The sequence below is a fragment of the Lasiodiplodia theobromae genome, assembly GCF_012971845.1.
Source record: "Lasiodiplodia theobromae strain AM2As chromosome Unknown scaffold_6, whole genome shotgun sequence".
In the NCBI taxonomy this organism is placed as follows: domain Eukaryota; kingdom Fungi; phylum Ascomycota; class Dothideomycetes; order Botryosphaeriales; family Botryosphaeriaceae; genus Lasiodiplodia; species Lasiodiplodia theobromae.
Genome location: NW_023336552.1, coordinates 1254949 through 1277266, shown reverse-complemented (window position 1 = coordinate 1277266; position 22318 = coordinate 1254949). Strand labels below are relative to the sequence as shown.

General features: G+C 55.4%; 9 protein-coding genes across 9 annotated transcripts; 2 read left to right on the top strand and 7 right to left on the bottom strand.

Annotated features, from left to right (window-relative positions):
- Window positions 1-808: 808 nt before the first annotated feature.
- Window positions 809-2018, bottom strand: LTHEOB_2663 (Adenosine kinase; the record flags this gene model as incomplete). The annotated part of the gene is made up of 4 exons (XM_035511500.1): window positions 809-1300; window positions 1350-1691; window positions 1740-1893; window positions 1951-2018. 4 exons carry the CDS (start codon window positions 2016-2018, stop codon window positions 809-811), a joined length of 1056 nt encoding a protein of 351 aa, XP_035364372.1.
- A 912-nt stretch (window positions 2019-2930) lies between these two features.
- Window positions 2931-5817, bottom strand: LTHEOB_2662 (Telomerase activating protein Est1; the record flags this gene model as incomplete). The annotated part of the gene is made up of 7 exons (XM_035511499.1): window positions 2931-3899; window positions 3950-4521; window positions 4570-5169; window positions 5220-5415; window positions 5469-5595; window positions 5644-5730; window positions 5789-5817. 7 exons carry the CDS (start codon window positions 5815-5817, stop codon window positions 2931-2933), a joined length of 2580 nt encoding a protein of 859 aa, XP_035364371.1.
- Window positions 5818-6502: 685 nt separating this feature from the next.
- LTHEOB_2661 (C2h2 type zinc finger domain-containing protein) lies at window positions 6503-7759 on the top strand (the record flags this gene model as incomplete). The annotated part of the gene is made up of 4 exons (XM_035511498.1): window positions 6503-6853; window positions 6905-6994; window positions 7050-7521; window positions 7698-7759. The coding sequence occupies 4 exons, from the start codon at window positions 6503-6505 to the stop codon at window positions 7757-7759; spliced, it is 975 nt and encodes a 324-aa protein (XP_035364370.1).
- Window positions 7760-8307: 548 nt separating this feature from the next.
- Window positions 8308-10050, bottom strand: LTHEOB_2660 (MFS multidrug transporter; the record flags this gene model as incomplete). Its single annotated transcript, XM_035511497.1, has 1 exon — window positions 8308-10050. The coding sequence occupies one exon, from the start codon at window positions 10048-10050 to the stop codon at window positions 8308-8310; it is 1743 nt and encodes a 580-aa protein (XP_035364369.1).
- A 1046-nt stretch (window positions 10051-11096) lies between these two features.
- LTHEOB_2659 (uncharacterized protein) lies at window positions 11097-11825 on the bottom strand (the record flags this gene model as incomplete). Its single annotated transcript, XM_035511495.1, has 1 exon — window positions 11097-11825. The coding sequence occupies one exon, from the start codon at window positions 11823-11825 to the stop codon at window positions 11097-11099; it is 729 nt and encodes a 242-aa protein (XP_035364368.1).
- Window positions 11826-12942: 1117 nt separating this feature from the next.
- LTHEOB_2658 (uncharacterized protein) lies at window positions 12943-13776 on the bottom strand (the record flags this gene model as incomplete). Its single annotated transcript, XM_035511494.1, has 1 exon — window positions 12943-13776. The coding sequence occupies one exon, from the start codon at window positions 13774-13776 to the stop codon at window positions 12943-12945; it is 834 nt and encodes a 277-aa protein (XP_035364367.1).
- Window positions 13777-16136: 2360 nt separating this feature from the next.
- Window positions 16137-17345, bottom strand: LTHEOB_2657 (Nitrilase; the record flags this gene model as incomplete). The annotated part of the gene is made up of 1 exon (XM_035511493.1): window positions 16137-17345. The coding sequence occupies one exon, from the start codon at window positions 17343-17345 to the stop codon at window positions 16137-16139; it is 1209 nt and encodes a 402-aa protein (XP_035364366.1).
- Window positions 17346-17943: 598 nt separating this feature from the next.
- On the bottom strand, window positions 17944-20373 carry LTHEOB_2656 (Pab-dependent poly -specific ribonuclease subunit; the record flags this gene model as incomplete). Its single annotated transcript, XM_035511492.1, has 3 exons — window positions 17944-19473; window positions 19733-20091; window positions 20277-20373. 3 exons carry the CDS (start codon window positions 20371-20373, stop codon window positions 17944-17946), a joined length of 1986 nt encoding a protein of 661 aa, XP_035364365.1.
- Window positions 20374-20704: 331 nt separating this feature from the next.
- On the top strand, window positions 20705-22288 carry LTHEOB_2655 (UBX domain-containing protein; the record flags this gene model as incomplete). The annotated part of the gene is made up of 2 exons (XM_035511491.1): window positions 20705-20839; window positions 20897-22288. 2 exons carry the CDS (start codon window positions 20705-20707, stop codon window positions 22286-22288), a joined length of 1527 nt encoding a protein of 508 aa, XP_035364364.1.
- Between the last annotated feature and the right edge of the window lie 30 nt (window positions 22289-22318).

Genomic DNA, 22318 nt, shown 5'->3' with positions numbered 1-22318 from the left:
GTCAGCCTCCGCGGCTGTAGCTCCCAAGGCTGTACCTGTCTACCGCCGCCGGGAAGAGTCGAGCCCGAGGCCGATGCTGATTACCGCTGCAGCCCCGTACCAGCAGACTTGTGCCCTCCAATTGGCCCCGACACGTTGATGCATCTTTTCACTCACCCCGAGTGCTTCGGAGACTCAGCAGAGACCTCAATCCTTGAACAGTTCCCGAAGAAATTGAAAGGAGAGCTAACGGGTCCTGTCATCGGATGGGGTATATACTTTACTGAAAGTTGGAACTGGAACCTGGTTAAAGCAATCTTGCTTTTGTACATGACCGGGAGTTTCGTATTTGGGTTGGCATGGTGGATGGGAAAGGATGATATCCAGGGAGCCTTTGGGGTTGCAGGTTATCTGATCAATGTTGCAACAGTGTTTTTGGCGTATATTGCCGTAGGTAATTTATAGGGAATCACATGCTTAGGTAGCGAAGTTGACGATTTCAAACTCTAAATTTGAGCCAACTAGAATTCCTACCAAAATTTCGTAATTGGTTTCCTGGTGTATATACCCTGATCATTTTCCGTGAAGTTGATTCATCGACCACAAGTCGTCTTCTCTAGACCTTTTTTTCATTTTCCAGAAAAAAGCCTTTGGTTGAAAACGCCTCCGCTAACGCTCCGTTTCATATGCAAAAGAAGCAAAAAAAGTATTCATTTCCCCGTCTCTCTCCTCTCCAAAGAGGGAGGAGGACTTAAGCTCATGATTTTGTTGAAAACCCGAGTATCTCTAAACAGAAGCGCCTGCGCTGAACTGGTCGATTTTATTTGATTTAGGCAGTCTTGGTGTAAGTCTGCTTGGGGAAGGGGTACGAGGGGCCGAGCTCCTGGATGCTGAGCTTGGCGAGCCACTGGCCCATGTCAACGCTGGTCTCGAGGTCCTTGCCCTGGACGACACCGGCGACGAAGCCACCGGCGAAGGCATCACCGGCACCATTGGTGTCGTTGATCAGGTCCTTGTTGATGGCGTGGACGGGGAACTCCTTAACCTCGGCCTCGCCGCCCTCCTTGCCGATAGCGACGACCGTGGGCTCGGTGCCCTGGGTGATGATGACGGTCCTCGGGCGGGCCTTGTTAGCCTTGGGCAGCGCCGCCATGAGCTTGGCGATGCTGGGGATGTCCTTGGTGGCGTGACCGTTGTTCTCGGCCCAGGACAGGGCCTCGGTCTCGTTGCCGATAACGTAGTCCCAGTAGGGAGCGGTCTGGGCGAGCTGGTCCTTGAAGAACTGCGGGATGAAGGGCGCAGAGAGCGAGAGGATGAAGATCTGCAAATATTAGTACCGTGCATCCGACGAATGTTGCGATTGATCGTACCTTGTTCTTCGCGGCGGCCTCCTCAGCCAGGGCCATGATGGCGGGGACGCAGACAGTCAAGTGGTAGCCACCGACATAGTAGACCTTAGCGCCCTCGACAAGGCTCCAGATCTCAGGCTGCTTCAGATGCTCAATCTTGTAGTGGTTGGCGGCAGCCAGGTCGGTGCACATGCTGCGGTTGTGGCCGGTGATGACGACGCCGCAGCGACCGGTGGGCTGCTGCTCATCGTAGCGGTACTCGACGCGGAGGCCGACCTGCTTGACCGTCTCCTTCAGGGTCTCGGCGTACTGGTCCTTGCCGACGCAGCCAATGTAAACGGCGGAGTTGGGAGGGAGGATGTACTGCGGAGGGTTAGTGGGAAAGTCTCCGAAGTCCAAGAGCTAACGCACCTGAGCACCTCTCGCCGTGTTCTGGGCAGCACCGCCAGCGATGAGCTTAGCGTCGTAGTTCTTGAGCAGGTCATCGTACAGGCCCAGGTGCTTCTCCTCGGCGAGGATGGCGTCGTTGGCCTTCAGGCCGTACTTCTCGAGGAGCTTCTCATCGCTGCGCAGAATTGATCATCAGCCATTGAGCGGTTGGCGCATGTGTCGCATCGCTTACCCGACAGCCTGGATGTCGAGGAGAGGGTTCTCCAAGCAGAGGAGCTCGTAGTTGCCGGTGGAAGCCATTGTGTAGTGACGGGGAGTTTGGATGAAATGTGGAGAGTGGCGGATGGTGGGGAGCTTCGAAGAAAACGGAGGGGCTGCAGCCCGAACAAAAAAGCGCCGACGCCCCGCGCCGGTCCATTGAGGTGCTCGAAGCACGGGCGTCGCCTTCGCCATCAGCCCGCGCGGCGCGAGAATGCTCGCCATCTTGATGGGAGAGATTGCGATCGATGTGCGTATAGCTTCAATGCGACCGTAGATAGGTGCTGCCTTTTCAATGTTCGAGCGAGCTTGTCCCGTGATGTCATACGATGCTTCCCGTCTGGATCTCTTCGTGAGTGCCTACAATACCCGCGGCCTTCCAGCGGCCAATGCATGGAAAAATAGTTGCCGGACCATTGTACCTGCATTTCTCGGAGATAGCTCTGCCCAAATACCCCGACCAAGGTGCCACAGCAAACCTACACATCTCGCTTTATTAGTCCGTCTCCGGTGGTCTCACTGCTTCACTTAAAGTTACGAGTGTTTAGATCAATTTGCTAAGTAAAAGCCAAGGCTCGAAGACCAAAGGCACTAGAGAGTGCGTGGAACAGGCAAGGATTTCATCCGCAGTCAATTTAGCTCTCCTTTGCCCAATCCCAAGAAACATACGTTAGCACGGCCGAAACCTGCCGCCTGAGAGGCGACAAAGCAGAGCCTGCCGATGAGCGCGCCGCGGGAGGCTGGCGACATGGTGGATCGCACCGACCGCTGCACGAGTTGCTCCGGTGCTGATCTCAAATCGCCGTTGGTGATGAGTGACCACGCGGCATTTTACCGAGCACCCACTTCAGAACTCGGTTGAACGGACGAGCGGTTCATTCCTACTGTGGTGTCAAAACAAGGTGTGGTTTCCGAATGACTCCAGCTACATCTGTAGCGCAAGTCTTCTCTCCATCAGCCGCCTTGTCCATTCGGTGGAGTGTGCGCGAATGATCCGCGGCTGTGGCTCAGATCCGTCCCCCATATGCCACTACCGCTACCCCACAGGTCATTGCCAAAGGGCAAGGGACTCGCATTCCGGTCGTGAGGGTACGGGCTCAAGTTCGGATCATGGGGAGGCCCCTGACCCTGACCCATGAAACCACTGCCAGATCCGGGATGAAAGTTGCCATGGAACTGAAAGCTGCTCGATAAAGGACTATCATAAGGCGCAGTGAACGGATCCACCATTGATCCAGAACGGCCTTGTAGGACAGGTCCCTGGCCCCAAGAAAAAGTATTCATGGAGTTGCTAAGAGATGCGTGGCGGGAGTGACCAATGCTGCGACGGCCCAAAGCTGAGCTGGTCACGTTCAGGCCTGGAGGAACCGCGGGAGCTGTTTGCAGGGGCGACTCGTAATTCTTGTTCCAGATATCAGATGTATTCGGCAGAGACGGAAGTGATGGCAGATTCCGCACGGCAGGGGACGCAGTAGAGTTACGGTGAACCTCGGGAGTGCACGACGCTTGGCTGTAGTTCCGGACCATGTTGACGTAGTCTCCAACAGTCACAGGAGTGATGCCGTAAGAATGATCGTTGATCAAAGCTGTATCCTCGAAAGTCTGCTCGGGCGGCGTTGGAGGTATGTTCTCATCTTCCTCAGGCAGCGGATCCAATCCGTCTTCAGGGCCGAGAAGTTCATCCACCATGCGATTCATCGCAGCATCCTTGGAGATGGCAACAGATGCAGTCTCTGACGGCGCAACACCGTGAGAGATTTGATCGTCAGGGACAGGGACATTGGGCTCTCCGCGGGGAATTTCGGCCGGAAGTTCTACGGGGGCGACAGGCTCGGCCTTCTTGTCTGGGCTGGGCATGGTTTGAGACGGAATACCAGCTTCTTGGTAAACGAAACGCGTTCCAACGAGAGTCAGAGGTGCAGTCTAATTACGAATTAACATCTTCACGCCTTTTGTTTCTGGTTCTCACCAACCTGGTCTTGCGTCAACTGGAGACCATCGACAAGAAAATCGCGGATGCGCATCAGCATCTCCACATTAGGATGATTCCGCTCCAAACCTTCGTCGGACCATTTTGGCTTCAGCTCCTGACCGAGGTACCACATTTTTTTCGTTCTTTCGCTCGTTAGTGGCTGGAATGCGATCGTATCAACATCTTCCTCCAGCATATACTGCTCCATGGGGAGGTGACCGGGTTCGAAGGCCGAGACAAGCAAAGTCAATGTCTCAGCATAGGCTTTCCACATCTCTTGTACCTCCACCTTGGAGACCGATCCTTCAAAGCCTTCAATGTCGGCTGAGAGGATATGCCAGGTGTTCATGAACCAGGCGCTGTACAGGCGGAGTCCAGGGAGAATTCGGCGCGCGACTGCGGTAACCTTGTCGGCCAGCTGCTGGGATTGGTCATCCTCGCTTCCGTTGACATCTTCTCCGGTCAGGAATTCGAGCTCCGGTTGGAGGATCTGAAGCAAAACAAAGAAAGTTTTGACGTTCAAGCGAAGAAAGTAAAAGTAAGAGCGCAAATTGTGTGGCTCCATGCAGCCATCTGTAGCGATCAGTAAATGGTCAAGCTCATTGCAAAATATAAACTTACTCTGCAGCTGCTCGGATGCAAAATGCTCGGCTGCCACGTTGACCATGACGAATTTCTGCAAGAGTCCGTCCAAAGACCTCTCCTTCAGCTCCACTGCCAGTTGGCTCAGGACCTCATTCTCCAATTCGTCATGGCCAGCAAACTCTTCCCCCTTGTAACACTTGCTATGCAAACGTACGAACCAAGAAATCAGGGCGCGGTTGGTACCATTTCCTTCGCGGTTGGCTTGTCTGCCGATAAGCTCACCCTTTTCCCAAGAGTTGATGACTTTCTTGAACTCCACTTCCAAATTCTTCTTTGCCATAGGATGCGGTTGTTTCGTTGAAAGGGAGCGATACAGGTGGTATGTTGCGCGGAAGTGACTGCCGTCTGCAAGCGCAACGACTGCTTGCTGGTTGTGCGATATGCCAGAGTCGGGGTCGATCGAGGTTGCGAGACCATAGTATCCAACAGCGTAACTCCAGTTGCGGTCCTTTTCTTGTCTCTGAAGCTCACGGTAGCGTGAGAGATCGCCGAGCTGAATGATGCTGAGGTAGAGCGACGTCTTGACTTGACGCTTCATCTCCGCGGGAACATGTCGGACGGGAGTTTCGCGGGAGACTGAACACGATTAGTGTCATACGACATGATGACTGCAGCAGACAACGCACTGTCGTTCTTCCATGTTCTTGGAATGTCGCTCTTCCATGTCCTTGCAATGTCGCGTAGTTCGGGAATCCCTCCATAAGTGCGGTCCAAGCGAAGAACGAATTGGCGGTAGAAGCGCTGGCTGGCTTTGATGAACTCGAGGTATTGCTTCGTGACGAGACGTGTTTCAACGGCTCTGCTCTTGCCTTCCTTGTTCAACTGTTGGCGCGTCAGCACTGCATACGAGCCAAAAAGTGGATCCAGGCGCATACCAAGCTCAGCTGCTTGCGGAAGTTGGCATTGACCTTGCTGTGGACACCCCACAGCTGGGTTTCGATCTTGTGCTCGACGGCATATTGGAAATCGGCGAATATGATATTTTCGCAGGCGACGCGGAAGCTGGGCTCCGATTAGCACCGGCACGGAAACAGAGAGCGGACGGCGCACTCGGAGAGAATAGAGGTTATCTCTGCATGGCGGCTGCTTTGGTGGGCGAGCTTGGCGTTCAACTCCTGCTCAATATTATGAGCGAGCCTGTGACCAGTGTTCAGCAACATGGCTTTCGGCGTGGTAGTGATGGAGGGCGGCGCACGTCGCGGCTTGCTCGGCGGATGGGGCCATGCCTCGGGCGGTGGGGGTAGCTCATATATAAGACCTTGCGGTCGGCCACCGTTGGTCAAAAGTTAAAGGGACGGAACTGCGGGCGTGAGTGGGAGCCGTCACAATCCATGCCGCTTTCTCCCTGGAGCACGCAACAGCAGGCAGCGGCGGGGCGAAGAGAGGCGAAGCGGCAGAGCGGGCGCAGAAAAAGTAGCGGGCGGCGGCGGGGCGGGTGGGACAGCGGGGGCGTGGCGGCGGAGGAGTAGGAGGAGCTGCGCTGGGGGAGAGCAGCAGCGGCAGCTTTGACTGCGAGAGGAGCCGCGGCGCGGGCGTTGGGTCACGGACGTTGGTGAGCGGCGGAAGATGAATGACTGGAGGAAGCTCCACAAGCGAACCATGAGCCGCGCCGGCCTGCCGGGGCCAGCACCAAGCACCAAGCACCACATCATCGCTCCGCAAACATTCGCTGCCACCAATACAGCTTTTGCAGCCCGCCCGGCGCTTGCTGTTCGCAATCGAGCGCCCCTCTCCCAGCCACCGCCGTATCCTGTTTGTCGCCCAGCTGCAGCGCCGCCGCATTTGCATTCTGCCTGCCTGCCCTGCCATCCGAAACACCATTAATCTTACCCAACGGTCGCACTGCGCCGCGCTATTGACAGGGTCCCGCGGCACCGCCTAGCTCATTTACTCAGGTATTCCTGCCGATATGGCCAAGCGCTCGCGCGCCGAGTCCGCTTCGCCTGAGCCACAGCCAGACGCACCGCCCACAGACCCTACCGCCTCTGAGCCCGCCCTGCCGCATGTCGTCAAGTATGTCCATGTCGACTCTGCCGACACTTCCGCCTCGGCGCCTGTCGTCATGAGGTGTCAGCTGCCGGGCCACAGGCCGCTCGACTTCGCCACCTATGAAGAGTACGACGTCCACTACCGCAAGACCCACCTGAACCGCTGTTCAGAGTGCAAGAAGAACTTCCCCTCAGACTTGATTTTGGACCTGCATTTCGCTGAGATCCATGATCCTTTCAATGAGGCTCGGAAGGCAAGGGGGGAGAAGATCGTAAGTCGTAATTTCCAGGAATCTCCTAGCGTTTATTAACCCTCTCCCAAGTACGCTTGCTTCGCCGAAGGCTGCGACAAGAAGTGCTCCGAACCGCATAAACGTAGGATGCACATGGTGTCAAAGCACCATTTCCCAGAGGTGTGTTTGAGATACTCGCCCTTTCATGGCTTTCATTTGACTGAGACATCGTCAGGACTACGACTTCGCCATAATCAAGGATGGCATCGATGGTCGCAGCTCCATGCTTCGTAGCAGCAGGAACGACATCTACACCCGCAACCCGAAGAAGAAGGCGGCCGAAAAGGCAAGAGCAAAGACCGAGAAGACCAAGGCTGATGAAGATAATGCCCCAAAGACTCAGACTCACATCATCTTCGACGAAGATGGCAGCACGCCGCAAATTTCTAAGCAAGAGCCAGAGCAGAAGCAAGACCACCCGGATGCAATGGAAGTGGTTAACCCAACTAGCGAAGCACCATCTACTGCAATTGCCTCTCAGGACATAGAGATGGGGTCCCTGGAGAGTGAGCACCCGAGTGGCTTGGCGGCCTCTAAGCACGCTACGGACCTCCCTCCCCCAACCGTCAAAGGCCCTCAAAAAAAGGGCAAGAAAAAGCAGAACAAGAAGAAGGATGACCAGGACAGCAACATCAAAGGCACAGACAGTACGCGTGAAGGTACTGAACCTTCATCCGAAGCTGTTGATGAAGCCACTGATCCTATGGAAGGACTCACAAAATCCATGTCCTCACTAAAATTCGTACCGCCTAGCATTCGCTTTGGCAGAGGCGGTAGAGGGAGGGGCCGAGGAGGCTTTGCTAAAAGCTGAGTATTGCGTCAGGTCATGCTACCTCAAAGCTCAACAGTTCGTCACAGGTCGTCTCACAGATTCAGCTCCAGTAATCTCTCTGCATGCTTCGACGTTGCAATTCATTATTAACGTTGGTTGTACAGAGACCTTGGTTTCAAAGCTTCACGGCATGTTTTAGACTCGTGGCACGCAACACGAAAAACGTTCAGCCCGCTTTGAGAGACAGAGCAACGTCAATTACGACTCTTCTTGTAGAGGCGCAGAACAACATGCGCTCCGTGAGGTAATCTCTTGTTCAATTCGCGCGAGCCTGACAAGGCAACCTTTCTTGAAAATCACGTCTTCCCAAAACAGAGTCAATTTCTTTCTCATTGGTGACTTCCACTCTAGACGGAAGCAAAATAATCTACCTGAAATGTATTAAAAGCCTTCCTTTTGCCATGCTATGCATTGTTTGATCTCCCCCAAAAGAACTCCATGCTTTTCCTACCAGCCCGCAGAAATGCAAATGACAACTTCATGTGCTCCAGACAGCCAACCATGCTTTTGATCCACTTGTTCCCTCCGATGAAACCTGTCCAATGAGCATGGATCCCTATGAATGCCCCCTGGCCCCACCCGCTCGTAAATCGTCGCGGCCTTAACCACCTGCAGCAAATTGGCTCTTCGCCCTCAGCGCCTTGCCATACTTCCACAGCACCAACGGCGCAGGCAGACCCAGCACGATACCAACGAGGCCGAGCAAAGTGTTCCCCCAGCCGTCACCGAGGGCCTGGTACATGTACGGTGCAAAGAGCGGGAAGCCGAAGCCGGCCAAGCTACGCAGGACGGTGGCGGCGCTGATGGCGCTGGCGGCGAAGCGCGTGTAGGCGTCGACGAGGTACGTCTGGATGCACTGGAAGGCGACGATGACGCCGGCGGCGAAGATGGCGGCGCCGATGTTGGGCATGATCCAGTGGACCTGGGCCTGGGCGCTCCAGCCGTACCAGAACAGGCCGACGGGCACTAGCAGCGCGCCGGGCACCATGAGCGGGACGCGGAACTCGGGCAGGCCGACGCCGCCGTTACGGTGCTTGAAGCGCACGTAGATCTTGTCGTTGAGGCGCGCCGCGACCTGCACGCCGATGAAGAAGCCGACGGCCAGCGAGATGTAGTTGAGGCCGCCGATGCCGACGGATTCGCCGTAGGTGGTGGTCCAGAGCGAGGGGAAGGTGGAGAGGACGAGGTACATGAGGCCGTACAGGAAGGCCATGTACACGGCCAGGAACTGGATGATGGGTTGCGTGAAGAGCAGGCGGAAGGGCCGGATGAGAGCGATGCCCAGCACCTTGGAGATGGTCTTGTCCGAATCGAACTCGGAGCGCAGGGCCTCGTTGCCCGTCTCCTTGCGCAGCCGCGCAGCCTTCCACTTCAGCAGGACGGGCGCGTACGTCTCTTGGAGGTAGAAGAAGCCGAACACTTGAATGACGGCGTCCACAATGGAAGTTGCCCAGAAGACCCATCGCCAGGTTGTGTTCTCGGCAATGAAGCCGCCAGCGATAGGGCCGGCTGCGGGTCCGATGAGAGGCGCCAGACTGTATACACTGATGGCCTTTCCACGCTGCTCGGGCAAGAACATGTCTGAAAGGGTACCACCGCCAATGGCCAAGGGCGCGGAGCCTCCGAGGCCAGAGAGGAATCGGAAAGCCATCATTTGGCCCTTGGTCTGCGCAAAACCGCATCCGATGTTCCATGCCAGGTAAAATGCGTTCGCAAGCTGCAAAACGAGGACTCGACCGTAAACCTCCGAGAGGGGCCCGAGAATTAGAGGGCCAACGGCGTATGCGAGAACGAAAAGCGACAGCATGAGAGCCTCTTCGATTTCCTGGTTGACGCCGAGCTCCTTCGCGATAGCAGGTAGAGCCGGTGCGACCATGGATGAGGAGACGGGCGAGATGAAGGTGAAAGAGGAGACAACCAGACAAGCAGCCCACTTGCGACGGAGGGACCAGTTCTTCGGATTGGCGGGATCTTCAGGCCCTTCCCAGCTGACAACATTAGGGTCTTTTGGAGGAGCGGATTCTTTAGCCTGTTCTTTGGCGAATTCACCCTTCTCGACGTCCCTCACGTCGGGAATACCATCTCGAACTTCCGGGATCTCGATACTTCCATCGTCGTCTTGGTCGTTGCCCTTTTTCTCGGAGTCAGAGTCATCGGGAGTGCGGTGAGAAGAGGTACCGGGGCGGTGAGTTGATGGGTAGTCCTGGGCCGATTCATCAGCAGCACGGTAGATGCTGTGGTCGTCGAGGTGTTGAGCCGAGTAGACGCGCTCTAAGTTTTCGGAGCCGGATGGGCGACTCCTAGTGCGGGAGAGCGACAAGCGGCGGGGGTCCTCATCGGCCATGATTGCTTGGCACGCAAAGCTTCGGCGTAGGGCTGAAAAGCTTAGCAGGTGTCAATCACTCGCCAAAGATATGGGGAGTGGTATTCCTGGCTCTGAGAAGAGACAGGGGCGGCATGTCGTCAGAAAGAGAGGTCGGCAGCGTATATACAAGGGCAGATTATGCAAACAGGAGCCTCGGAAAGGCGCAGAGCCGACGGGCTGCACATTTTTTTCACGGCAAAGAGGCAAGTGCATTCGTGTAGGGCTCCAAAGGAACGGGGAACGGAAACTCCGTGCGCTCCCGGCACCGCCCCTCGGTCCACGACACAACGCCGTCCGTGGCTGCTTGTTTGTACACCACCACACGGACTCTTACAACATCAGCGGCTGTTCCCGCCTCTTGCACATTGATTCAAAAATATGGCCCTTTGTTGGTTTCATGCGCCTCAAAACACTGAACAAAAGAAAGTCGATTCGGCAAATCTGAATGACGTACAGAGACTAACTAGCCAGTTTAGGACTAGCGTTCAATGATCAATGGAGTTAAGCTATCCCCACCACCGAGACACCGCGACTTTGAATGGCGAACTCCGTTCAGGAGTATTTTGTGCACTCGGTCCTCTGCAATGCGGTGTGAGAGCTGACTACGGCGTGAATAGGCCGCCAAACCGTGATGTTGTACCGCTGTAACACACCTCGCGCAATCCTTTCCTTTTCTGTACTCGATATAATCGCATCTGCTTCTTCCCGTATGTGAGTACAGTCATCTGCGGTGAATCCTCCGGCCCCACGTAACAGGGACATTCAGCCAGTTTGGATCTCCATGACCGCCTGACTGACCGACGGATCCTGATCCTTGTCGTCCAATGGAACGTTTCGAGACCCAATCGGTTGCCTTATCTTATCGCCAGAAACCTCAAATCAATCGTCGGTGATTATGCTGTCTTTCATGCAGCCTTTCGTATCGGTGTCATGGAATCCTTTTTCCAGCCGTGTTATTCGTATTAACCAATGAGCGTTGCATCCAGGATGGTCAACATCCTCCGAGTGAGAAGGCCAATGCAGGCCTACTTCCAGAAGCAGCTCAACTTATCGCCCTTGCCAATGACCAGGAAGAGCCTCTGTCCTTGCGTCGACTGTGCCGTCTTCTTCTCGATCTCCCCCGAAAGCTTTGCGAACTCCTCGACGTGACGTTGAAACTTCAGCACGACCAGCTGCTTCTCGCGTTGCTGGTTCTCCACATTCTCCGAGTCATTCGACAGCATCTTGGACGCATCCGTCTTTCCATGGAACCTCAGGACAAGTCTGTTGCGGAAGCGGGCTCCGGACTTGTCGCTGGTCGTCTTGCGCTGCTGGGGCTTCGGCGTGTCATCTCCCATATCGGCCTTCTTCTTCTCCACACGACCGCTCTTCACGGCGCGAACTGTCTTGGTCCTCATCTTGACCGGTGGCGCGTTGCGCACGTGTAGTATGCTGAGCTTGCGAAGTTTTTCCTGGACGTTGCGGTAGCAGGCTTCCTGGCGATGGCGCAGAAGCTCTTCGTCAGTGAGGCAGGCGAGCGTGGTGCAGGGCGAGATGATGCTGGTGTTGTCGTCGTGGAAGGCGCCGACGGCGGGCTGGCGCAGGGAGCAGGTGTTGCAGCCGTGCTCGAAGCACGGTGTCGCGAGAGTGATCTTGTCTTTGCCGTAGCTGAAGCGGTAGAGGGGTTTGCGGCAGTTGGTGCGTCGGGTGGTGATGGGGGAGGAGGTGACGGGTAGCAGCTCGGATGGGGGAAAGTGTGCGCAGAACGTCGTCATGGCGGCGGGTCACGGTGCGATTCACGCGCTACAATGCTATTACGTTTGCTATTGTGAGTGAGCAGCTGGGAGTGTCACGTTATTATTGTCGCCGGCGAACAGTGCAGGTGAAGCTACCAGAGCTTGCAAGTGAGGTTTGAACAAACGTCGAAGTGAGGAACATAAGTGAGGAAGTTTCTACAATCAAGTAGAGGTGAGAGCACAAAGCCTTTATCTTGCCACGCTCTGTCTATTGTTGGAAGCTTGTTGTGGGAACAAAGCGCATTAAATTTAGGCGCCCGGGACCGTCCAATATGCTCAGAAAGAACTTCATGATGGTCTTTCAGACAATAAGACATCTGCGGGGATAACATCCATGAAAGCTGTGCGTGCGTCATCTGCGATATGGAAAGTGTTTGCTAGGCAGCCGGCGGGCCCATGGGTGAAAATGGTCCTGCGAGCCTGTGCGGCAGTGACGAGGTCCACCACAGGGCTGTCAAAGCAATATAGACGGAACAGTAGGAAGCAAAGTGGTCTCTGGGAATATGTCGAGCAAGATTCTCATAGGTATATAAATGATCAAGTTAGGCCGTACTGTTACCTTCGGGTAAAACACGCACTACGTGGTGCAGTGGTATGTTCAATGATTTGAACGAAAAGAACAGGCTAACTGCACTTGGTCCCCATTAGGCAATGAATTCGGGCTCAAAACAAAAACAACTCCACCAAAACTCCACAAAAAAACCTCCTCTGAAGGTTTCTGTTATGAAGTCCTACCCGAAAAATTGGCTATAAAGCCCGGGCAAGTTGACTAGTGATTACAGTTTTGCCTTTTCTTTTTTTAGGATATAGTTGCTGCTCTAGGCGTGTTTTGAATGAGAGCGGTCTTTGTTGCGATGTACCGGTGGACGGGTAATGTTTTATGATTAGGAGACGTCACGGATAGCATTTACCTTTGAGACTCGTATGAGACGGTAGAGGCGAGGCACACATAGTCAGAAGTGCGATTTCCATAAACGATGAATAACTGAGTGATTGCTATGCTATGGACGCTCGATAACGCCAATGCACCCAGCAATTCTCCTCCCCACCTATATTTTTCTCTTTCACCAACCTCACGGACCTATACCACTCTCCCTCACGGGCACATCCGCCCATGCCCATCCTTCTCTTCCGCCGCCTCACACGGCCTTCCATCCAACTGCTCCACAATCCTCGCCCTCTCATCCTCCATCTCCATCGCCAGAATCCGCTCATACGCCCCAGCCACAACGCCCTCCTCCCCCTCCAACAGCTCTGCCGCATTGCGCTCCAACAACCCCACGAACGCCCTTCTCTTCCGCTCCGCCTCCGCCTCGACCACCTCATCCACACAGATGGCGCACGTGAACGGCTCGTCGACGACGAACGGCAGGAGCGGCGGCAGCGGCGTCGCCGGCGTCAAAGGGGATGCAATGTGGTGGTCATTTCTGCTGTTGGTAGTAGCGACGAAGACGTGCGCGCAGTTGGAGCCGCAGGGCGTCAGGAAGGGCGTGCGCACGACGTGGGCGCACGGCGCGAGGCGGTGGTGCGTCGAGAGCGGCGCGGCGCAGATCTGCGGCGGCCAGGGAACGGCGGAAGGCGGGCAGGTCCACGGCGACGACGGCGGCGGCGGTGCTACCGTCACGGTCGGGATTGCGGTTGCGTCGTCGCCGACTTTTTCGGTGGGTTCTGGAGTGGTGGGATTGGTGGAAGCGGAGGACGAGGTGCAGGTGTAGGGAGAGGAAGTGAAGTCGGAGCCCTTTGGAGGAACGTCGGTGAGTAGGTGAAGTGTTGGGCGCGGGCGGAGGACGTTGGCGATGCTTGGGATCAGTGGGGTGTGGAATTTGATAGTGGAGGACTCGTTGAAAAGTTCGGGGTTGTGGCGGAGGACGGTGAAGGTGTGGGTGCTTTTCTTCTTGATAGAAGCGAGTTTGGCGATTATCGATGGCATGCTGCGCAAGTCAAGCTCTCTGATGATGGTCGCTTTGGGGTCAGGGTACTTAGTGAACTGTAGAAGAATTGACTTCTTATTGGTAATACTGGATTGAAGAGCGGCTTGAGCAAGATGCCAGGCGTACCGTTTTATCTGAGAGTGATTGAAGGTCCATTGTTTGCATTGTTCTCCCCACTCAATCGCAACTTTCTTTCAACGCCTTTGACAAAAGTTTGTTCAAAGCCACCTACGTGCATTGTAATGATCAAACTCCTCGGCTGAATTCAAACTGCGAGATTTTTGATCGTCTGGTTGGGTATCTACGTAACAAGGGTCTTCATTTATACTATTTTGGGTGTATCATGACATCTGGTAGCCAATCCCAACGAACTCGACGTTATCACCCAACACAAACTCTAGTGTTCCAAACAAGCGACCGAGAAGCAATATCTGCAAGTATATGTAGTGTGTTGCATTGCACGAAGAAGCATTGATCTGGCCATTTCGAGATGCAGTCGCTATCGACGTCTCCCGGTCAGATGCTGATCGACCTGCCATCCATTTTTTACTATTACACGGCCCTCACCATCTCTGACCCGTGGGGCGAGGAGTTCGATTCGGAAGAGATGGTGGGATGTGCCAATTGTGTAAAGCCCTGTGTATCCTGCAGACAGCACCCCAACAGCAGTCGACTGCACCACCTTGACTGCAACCACATTGTTGAGACCCGGTATTCTGAGGATTGTGGTAAGAACTGCATGAAGTTTACCGCTGCGCTCAATAGTGGCCCTGAAACAGGCGAATTGCTTCCACCGCTGCCATGCACGACATGCGCAGAGGCCAACATCGACTGGGATAAGATCGACTTCAAACAAGTCCTAGTATCGGATCCAGAATCGCCGACAGAATACTCTGAGCATTTTCTACTTAGTAGAATCACCGGCATCAAAACACAGCTAGTGCTCAGGCGGGCAGCATTCGAAGCGAAAGTGAATGGATGGCGGCTTTGCGAAATGATTTTTCACCCGGAAGACACCATGGATTGGGAAGAATGGTTTAAGGGCACAAATATAGGGGCTGGAACTTTCCTTCAGACCAAAGGTCTGATCCCACGACCTGTGCAGCATTTATTGCCTGCGTTTCCAAAGCTTGAGCTTCCAAAGTGGTTCGATCAGACCGGATATATTCCAATGACTGAAGAACCAAGGATTACCCGCGGATCCACCAACTCAGGAAAGTCGACTCTACACATATGGGCCCCAACGGCGCCAAGGTATGCCATAGCGGAGCGAATGGCCGAGATCATTGAGCAACCAGACGAGGGTCAAGCCAATTCGCCGCAGGCTCTAGCAAGCAGAAGCACTCTACGTTTTAAGAAAAAGAGGAAGGTGCATGAGATTATATCGCGCGCCGGGTCAAGGAGAACTGCATCTTTGAGACACCGGGCATCCCAGGGCCAGCTACTAGACAATCCAGGCAACAGGGCCAAGAAGAGAAGACGACTCAGCAACAAACATCCCAAAAACGAGGAGAATACGCCATCCTGGGCTTTCCCTGAAGGGTGGACCGAGGTGGATGCCACGCAGGAGATACTTCCAGTGCCGTTGCGCCGACCACGAGCGCAGCGATCTGATACATTTATGAATGCCGTCGAATTGGATATATTGCCAAAGTCCTTGACCTATACTGGAAGGTTTCCTCGCACCGAGGCTCTGAACCGAGAGGACGTGGCTCGAGGTATCGGCAATACTTTAGTCGGTCCATCGGCCAGAGGAATTCGTCGCGAGGTATACAATCGCAGGGCGTCTATCTCAGCTTTCCCTCCAAGCACGGGCATTTCTAGTGGTTTCATGGGGGAGCGTGCTGGTGCTGATATCGATTTTCCTTTGACTCTCGAGACCCTCGTACGCAGATCCTTGCAGATGGAATGGGAGCCCAGTTACAGAACTAATCGCACCCATAACGTGGTCCCGTCGCACCCGGGCAAGCGATCCTTGGGTGGCGGCCAACCGCTCGCGAGGCCAGAAACCCCATCTGGAAAGAAGAATATATTAGAAAAGGTGTGGGGTTTCTGTAAGAAGATTTTTCGATTCTTTTTGAACATGTTTTATCGTTTTGGTTCATTCTGTGCGAGGGTTACGCCCATCAACTTTCCACTTGGAAGGATTTAATCCGCGAGTGCACCGGCACTCGAGCCTGTTCGAAACCGCAATCATTAGATCGTTTGGGGGAAGGTCTCGTGCCTGCGATTGGTATTGCAATAGAGTTAATTACAATAGAATTATCCTCGATGAAGATTGAATGAGAGGGTATGTACAGTACAATAGCAAATTCGTGAGAATTCCGGGCCTCCTCTCCTACAAATTCGACAGGAGCATTCAAGGAGGCGGGGCCAGATCCAGGCCCTCAACAGTGAACTTGAAAGCATCATGGCGAGCGTAGGAACCAGCAACATCGATATCAAGGCGGCCCCTTTCGCACTCCTCAAAGTCCACCTCGACCGCCAGAACATCTTCTTCAATTTCCCAAGAAGGCCCAGCCAGAACCTCGCCGTACGGGCCAACGATGCAAGAGCCACCTCTGCAGACGAATTCCTCGTCGGCAGCAGAAGAGGAAGACTGAAGCGCTGGGAGAGTGGGCCTCACGTCATCATCTTCAGAAATGGCGGATGAGTTAGGACCGTGGCCATTGACCTCCTTGGTGGGGATGCAGATCTCGTGGCCCTCCTCCTCAATCGTTAGCGTGGACCTCCTACGCCCAGACTTGAGCTTCGGCTCCACCACGTGGCCCTGCTCTTTCTTCTGTCCCTGTGGATCCCGAACCCAGGCGGGCAGGTGCTTCCTTTTGACGCACTGGTTGGAGGAGAGAACATAAGCCCTGCTTTCATTTGCGACAGTCCTCATGAGCGGCAACCACGTATCCCTTGCGTCGGCCGTCGGTGCCAAGTACAGATTGACGTTCTGCGAATAGATGGCAAAGCGCGTCAGCGGCATGAAGTTCTCCCAGCAGATGGCGGCGGCAAAAGTCAACTTGACGCCCTTTATCGTTGCCGTCACGGCCTTGAGCGTCTTCGCCTGACCCTGAGCCCAGATCAAGCGCTCACTGCCGGTGGGCATGAGCTTCCTGCGCTTGCCGATGGCACCACGCTGCGGGCACACGTAGATGACGGAGCAATACAGGCTGCCGCCGCTGCGCTCAACCAGGCCCGTCACCACGAAGACGCCCGTCTCGCGCGCGATGCGCTCCAGCTCCTCGCGCGTGCCGTCACCGCGGTACTTAGCGCCCCGCGCTACCGGCAGCCGACGCTCCACCCAGTCGTCGCCCGCATCCAGCGGCGTGTCGCCCAGATCGACGGCGTCGTTGAAGTAGGCCAGGAACTGCTCGCGTCCGACCGGGTCGCGTGCGCCGACACAGGCCCCGAAGCTGCACGTCCGCGGGTAGCCGCCCAGGTACGCTTCCGGGAAGAGGATCAGGTCGACGCCCTGCGCTGCGGCTTTGCGCGTCATCTGCTCAAGCGCCCGGACTGTCTCAGCAGTGGTGTCCAGGGTGCGCGCTTGCGCAACGGCGAGCTTGAGGGTTTTGGGCATGGTGGGATTGAGAAGGCGAGAGGAAAGGTCAAGGCGGCTGTCAATGTGTGGAATGAAGGATTGAAGATCCCAAGGGACTGAAGAAAAGGAGAAAAAAGGGCGTAAGAGTCATCGTTGCTCAGAAGTGGAGTGAAGCTGAATGCGGGGACTTGTGGTAGCGAATGGAGCTATCGGAGCTATCCGAAATCGGCAGCCTCGGCATCTCCGGCATCAGTCACGTCATTTAGTCACGAACAAAGCACATCTGTACGTCGGCCTTGCCATGCATACTGTCGTCTTCTTTGTCTTCTCTTGCCGGTCTAGGCGACGGGTCCCACTGCCCGAGAAGCCGTGGTCTCAAGATCCTTACCAGAATATAATAGCTCAATCCGAAATGGTCTCCTGCTACAATGTCTAGTAAATCAGCAAAAACCTTTGCAATTGTGTAGTCGAATTGATTTGCATTTCATGAGTCTACCAAACAACACTCTGCCATCGAACCAAGCTTGCCGATCATGTCAGTCATCCATTCATCCGCCGCCCACTTATATCAGTCATGTCCGAAAACCTTGGATTCTGCATCTCTACTTAGCAGACTTTGTGTTCCTTGAAAGCAGTCTTATCTTCTCTTGGGTTTGATCAGCTCATTGAAAGTCTGCTCCACGCCTCTCTTAACCTCTCTGTAGCTGACCACCAGGACGTTCTGCTCGTCCCTGCTCACCAACGAAATCTTCTCGTCGCTGCCCACGTCGAGCTTGTTAAGACAGTTGATCACATGTCCGAGATCGACAACAGGCTGCCCATTTGCATCCACCTGGTGGAAGACGTAGTCTCTGAAAAGTTTAAGATAGTATCGCTCTCCCGTCTCAGACCATTGAGGATTGTTCTCAAACTCCGGGCGCTCGTTGATAAAGTTGAGCTTCGCCACCAGACGGACCAGGCGGCCGTTCTCGAGCTCGCGTCCCAGGTTGGAGGTCAGGGTGTCCTCAGCGTGGAATGTATTATCAAGAAGAATGGTCATCTTGTCAGAAATGGACCGTATGAATGTAGAAATGTCTTTGGACGGCACTCCCGGCGTTTGCATGCCCTGTGCCGCTGGCGGCGGGCTCAGGAGCCAAGAAACACACTCGATGAGGTCCTTACTGTAGCTTCGCGAAAGTATGTCCAATGCCTTCTGCACATTGACAGGGTTGATTGAGTTGTTGCTTGCTATTGTGATAATGAGGCGCCCAAATTGTTGGAAATCCTCTTGCTGAAGCTCCTGCACAGGGCGAATGTTATCAAAGTTGAGCAGATCGAGGATCGCACAGCTGTTCAGACGGATTCGATTTTTCGATGTAACCAGGACTTTGCTTGGATGAATTAATCTTGCCGCCAGGTTGTTGTTGTGGATTGCTTTCAGCGCAGACGCGATCTGTACGACGTATCCCCAGATGACCGCTTCCGGCACAGTGTGCGGATTGGCACGGTTGTGGTATCCGCGAGGAGCAACATTAAGATGCTGCTCCGAAAGCGTCTTGGACAGGGGGTGATAGTCGGTTACGAAGATAAGTGAACTATCACCGAATGCGCGGGTAGTGAATGCATCATGGATAGCCACAATACTTCCGTTATCAATGCGTTTCCAAGGTCTCACGGAGAAGATGGCTTGCTCGCTGGTCAAGCGATACCCTTCGAGCCTCCGGAGGGTGTAGGTGAGCCCATCTTTGCTCGACATGGCCTTGTAGACCCAAGTGGGATAGCCAAAAAGTGAAGCATTTTTCTGGTTGTTGGTGTCCAAAGGAACAAGAGAGTGGAAGTGATCTACGGCACTGGGAAGAGAAGAGTTGGGAAGAATTTGGCGGGTTGCTTCCGACTTGCGCTGCAAGTCCTCTCGAAGATGGTCAGGAATGAAGAAGTCGTGCGTAGTCTTTTGATAAGCCAGTAGGTTCTCGGGGTGGGGGCCCATAGGAGCGTAAAGGTGATATTGGATAGGTTGGGTAAAGCCAGCAGTGTTCTGGAAGAATGCGGCTCCGCTCATGGCGGCCGCTTCTTGAGTATACGGATTGAGTTGGGCGGCATGGTTGGCAGGACTCATGCCACCTATGGCAGAGGACGCCGCGAAGGTATCGTACGGGTTCAAGGCAGCAGCTTGGACAGCACTGTCGCCCTGGAAGCTGTTAGGTATCTGGAAACATTCTCAACCAGGCTGCACCATGGACAGTGTAGTATGACATGAGGCAACGATAAGAGGCAATTTGTCAGGTGTCAAAAGTGCGCCACGCGGCCTGCAGGGCAGCATTGCACGCTGGCGATCTCGGGCACCGGCTGAAACGTGCTCAGGAGATGCATGCACGCTGGTTCAAAGCACAACGCAGCGAACGAGGGCGGAGGACAATGGCCAAAGTGCACTTTGAAGACGCACTCACCTGAACATCAAAACCTTGGGGCACGAACTCCTGGAAGTCGTGCCCGTGCCACTCCGGTGTCGGTTCCTTCGCATGGACGGCAAGGCTCGCCTTGACCTGCGACTTGGGGGTAAAGACGGCGGCATTCGCAGCCTTGGGCGATATGGTAGTGGCGCGGGGCGAGGAGGTGACGCCGTTGGTGGATGGTTGGAGAGGGGTAAAAGATGGGGAGTCGACGTTGAAGCGCTTCTTCGCGTTGTCGGCCTGCTGCTGGGCTATCTTGGAGGGATCGTGCTGGAAGACGCAGCCATTGTGCTCGTGGCGGCAATGGCCGTAGATAGTGACATTCCGGCAGAGAATGTTGCTCTTGGGGTTGTAGTCTGGCGGGGCACGGTCAGCGAGGAACGGGGGCGGGTCGTCGCTCGGGGCAGTACCACGTCCTTTGTTAGGTCTCGGCGAAGCGACTGCCCGGCGGCTGTCACCCGGGCTTCCTCCAATTGCTGCCATCAGCGCAAGAGGAGTGCATGCAGCATGGTCGGGCAGGCGCGCGGGATGGGGAGGCTACGAGTCGAGCGAGCGGGAGCGGCGGCCTCCTTCGGCGGCGGAGGCTGGGCCGGGGTGGCTGTGGCAGAGTTGTCGCGGGCCGGACGAACAAAGCCCATCCATCGGGGAGCAGGGCGCGGGCAGGAGGGTTGAGCGTCGAACGCCTTGAGCGCGTCGGCGGGCTGCACGGTGGGCGAAGGTGCGCTGATGCCAGAGCAGCGCCCCCAGCCGCGCGCTGTCGCCCGCTTACCCGCTGTGATCGGAAGCTTCGAACACCCCCGGTCACCGCCTCCGGCCTGCCGTCATATCAGCTTAGCGTGCCCGCAATCCTCAAGCAGCCACCTTATCCACTGCGCTCTCCCGCAACCTTCGCAGCACTCTTGCACGCCTGCGCATTCTGGGCCTCGCTGCTGCTGCCCCGCGCGGTCCCAGCCTGCCCTCGCCTGCGCCATGGCCGAGCCCAACATCGACATCGGCCAGCTGTCCGAGGACCAACAGCTGGCACTCCAGCAGTTTACCGCCGTCACCGACCAGAGTGTTGAGCAGGCGATCCCGCTGCTGCAACGCTGCCAATGGAACGTCCAGGTACGTCCGCGGAGCCCTCCGCACCTCCGCAGCCTCTCTTTGTTAACTTGACGCAAGATCGCAATATCCAGGTTCTTTGATGGCGAACCCGCCGAGCCCGTCATTCCAGAGGAGTCGATACCCGCGCCACAGGACCCGCGCCGCAGAGAAACGCTTGCCAACGGCTTTGGCAGTTCGTCTCGCTCTTCGTCCGCAGGCAGGCGGGCCTTAGAACCGGCGCCGCGCGTTGTTCCGCAACCAGAGAGCCAGGTCACCCACCAGGCGCCCTTGCTACTCTCCGTCATCATCTTCCCCTTCCGCTTCGCCTACGGCATCGTATCGCGCTTCTTCAACCTCTTCTCCTACCTATTCCCATTCCTTCCGCGCCTTTTCGCAAGTCGAGCCGCCTCGCAAGGACGCAGGAGAGATACCAGCGGGCGTCGTTCCCTCAGCCCTCGAGACACGGCTGCCAGGTTCATACGGGAGTTTGAGGAGGAATACGGGAGTCATGAGCTGCCTTTCTTTGAGGGAGGTTATGCGCAGGCGTTTGATCTGGCCAAGAAGGACCTCAAGTTCCTTCTGGTCATCTTGATCTCGCCGGAGCATGACGACACCACATCGCATGTGCAGGAGACATTGTTGGCCCCAGAGGTGGTGAACTTCTTGAAGGACCCGCAAAACAACATAATCGTTTGGGCTGGAAATGTCCAAGACGCCGAGGCATACCAGGTGTCCAATGCACTGAACTGCACCAAGCTCCCGTTTGCTGGACTCATAGTGCACACCCCCTCGGTTTCGTCTACGGCAATGTCCGTCGTCGCCCGCATTGTTGGCCCAACCCCGCCGTCCACTTTCATGTCCAGACTCCAGACTGCCGTTGCCCAAAACGCAGAACCATTGAACCGGGTCCGGGCTACGCGAGCGGAACAGCAGGCGGCGAGAAATATCCGCCAAGCTCAAGACACCGCATATGAGAGATCACTTGCGCAAGATAGAGAGAGGGCAAGACAGAAGCGAGAAGCAGAGGAGGCCAGAAAGCGCGCCGAGCAGGAGGAGCGCGAGAGGCAAGAAGCGAAGGAAAGAGAGGCACGCAACCTTGAGCAATGGAGGAAATGGAGGGTACAGTCCATCGCTTCGGAACCAGACAACGACGTCAAGGATGTCGTCAGAATTAGTCTGCGTATGCCGTCTGGCGACAGAGTCGTGCGGAAGTTTGCGCCGGATACTTCGATCGAAGAACTCTACGCTTTCGTTGAGTGCTACGACTTGCTCCAAGACGACGCAGCGGAAGCTGGAGCGGAGAAACCCCCGTCGTACAATCACGAGTACAAGTTCGTTCTCGTCTCACCTATGCCGCGCGAAGAGTTCGGGTTGGAGAAGGGTGGGACTGTTAGGGAACGCATCGGCCGCAGCGGCAACCTGATTGTCGAAAGGACAGACCTCGAGGACAGCGAAGAAGAAGAGGAGTAAGATATGTTTGATAATTGGGAAGCATTGGAA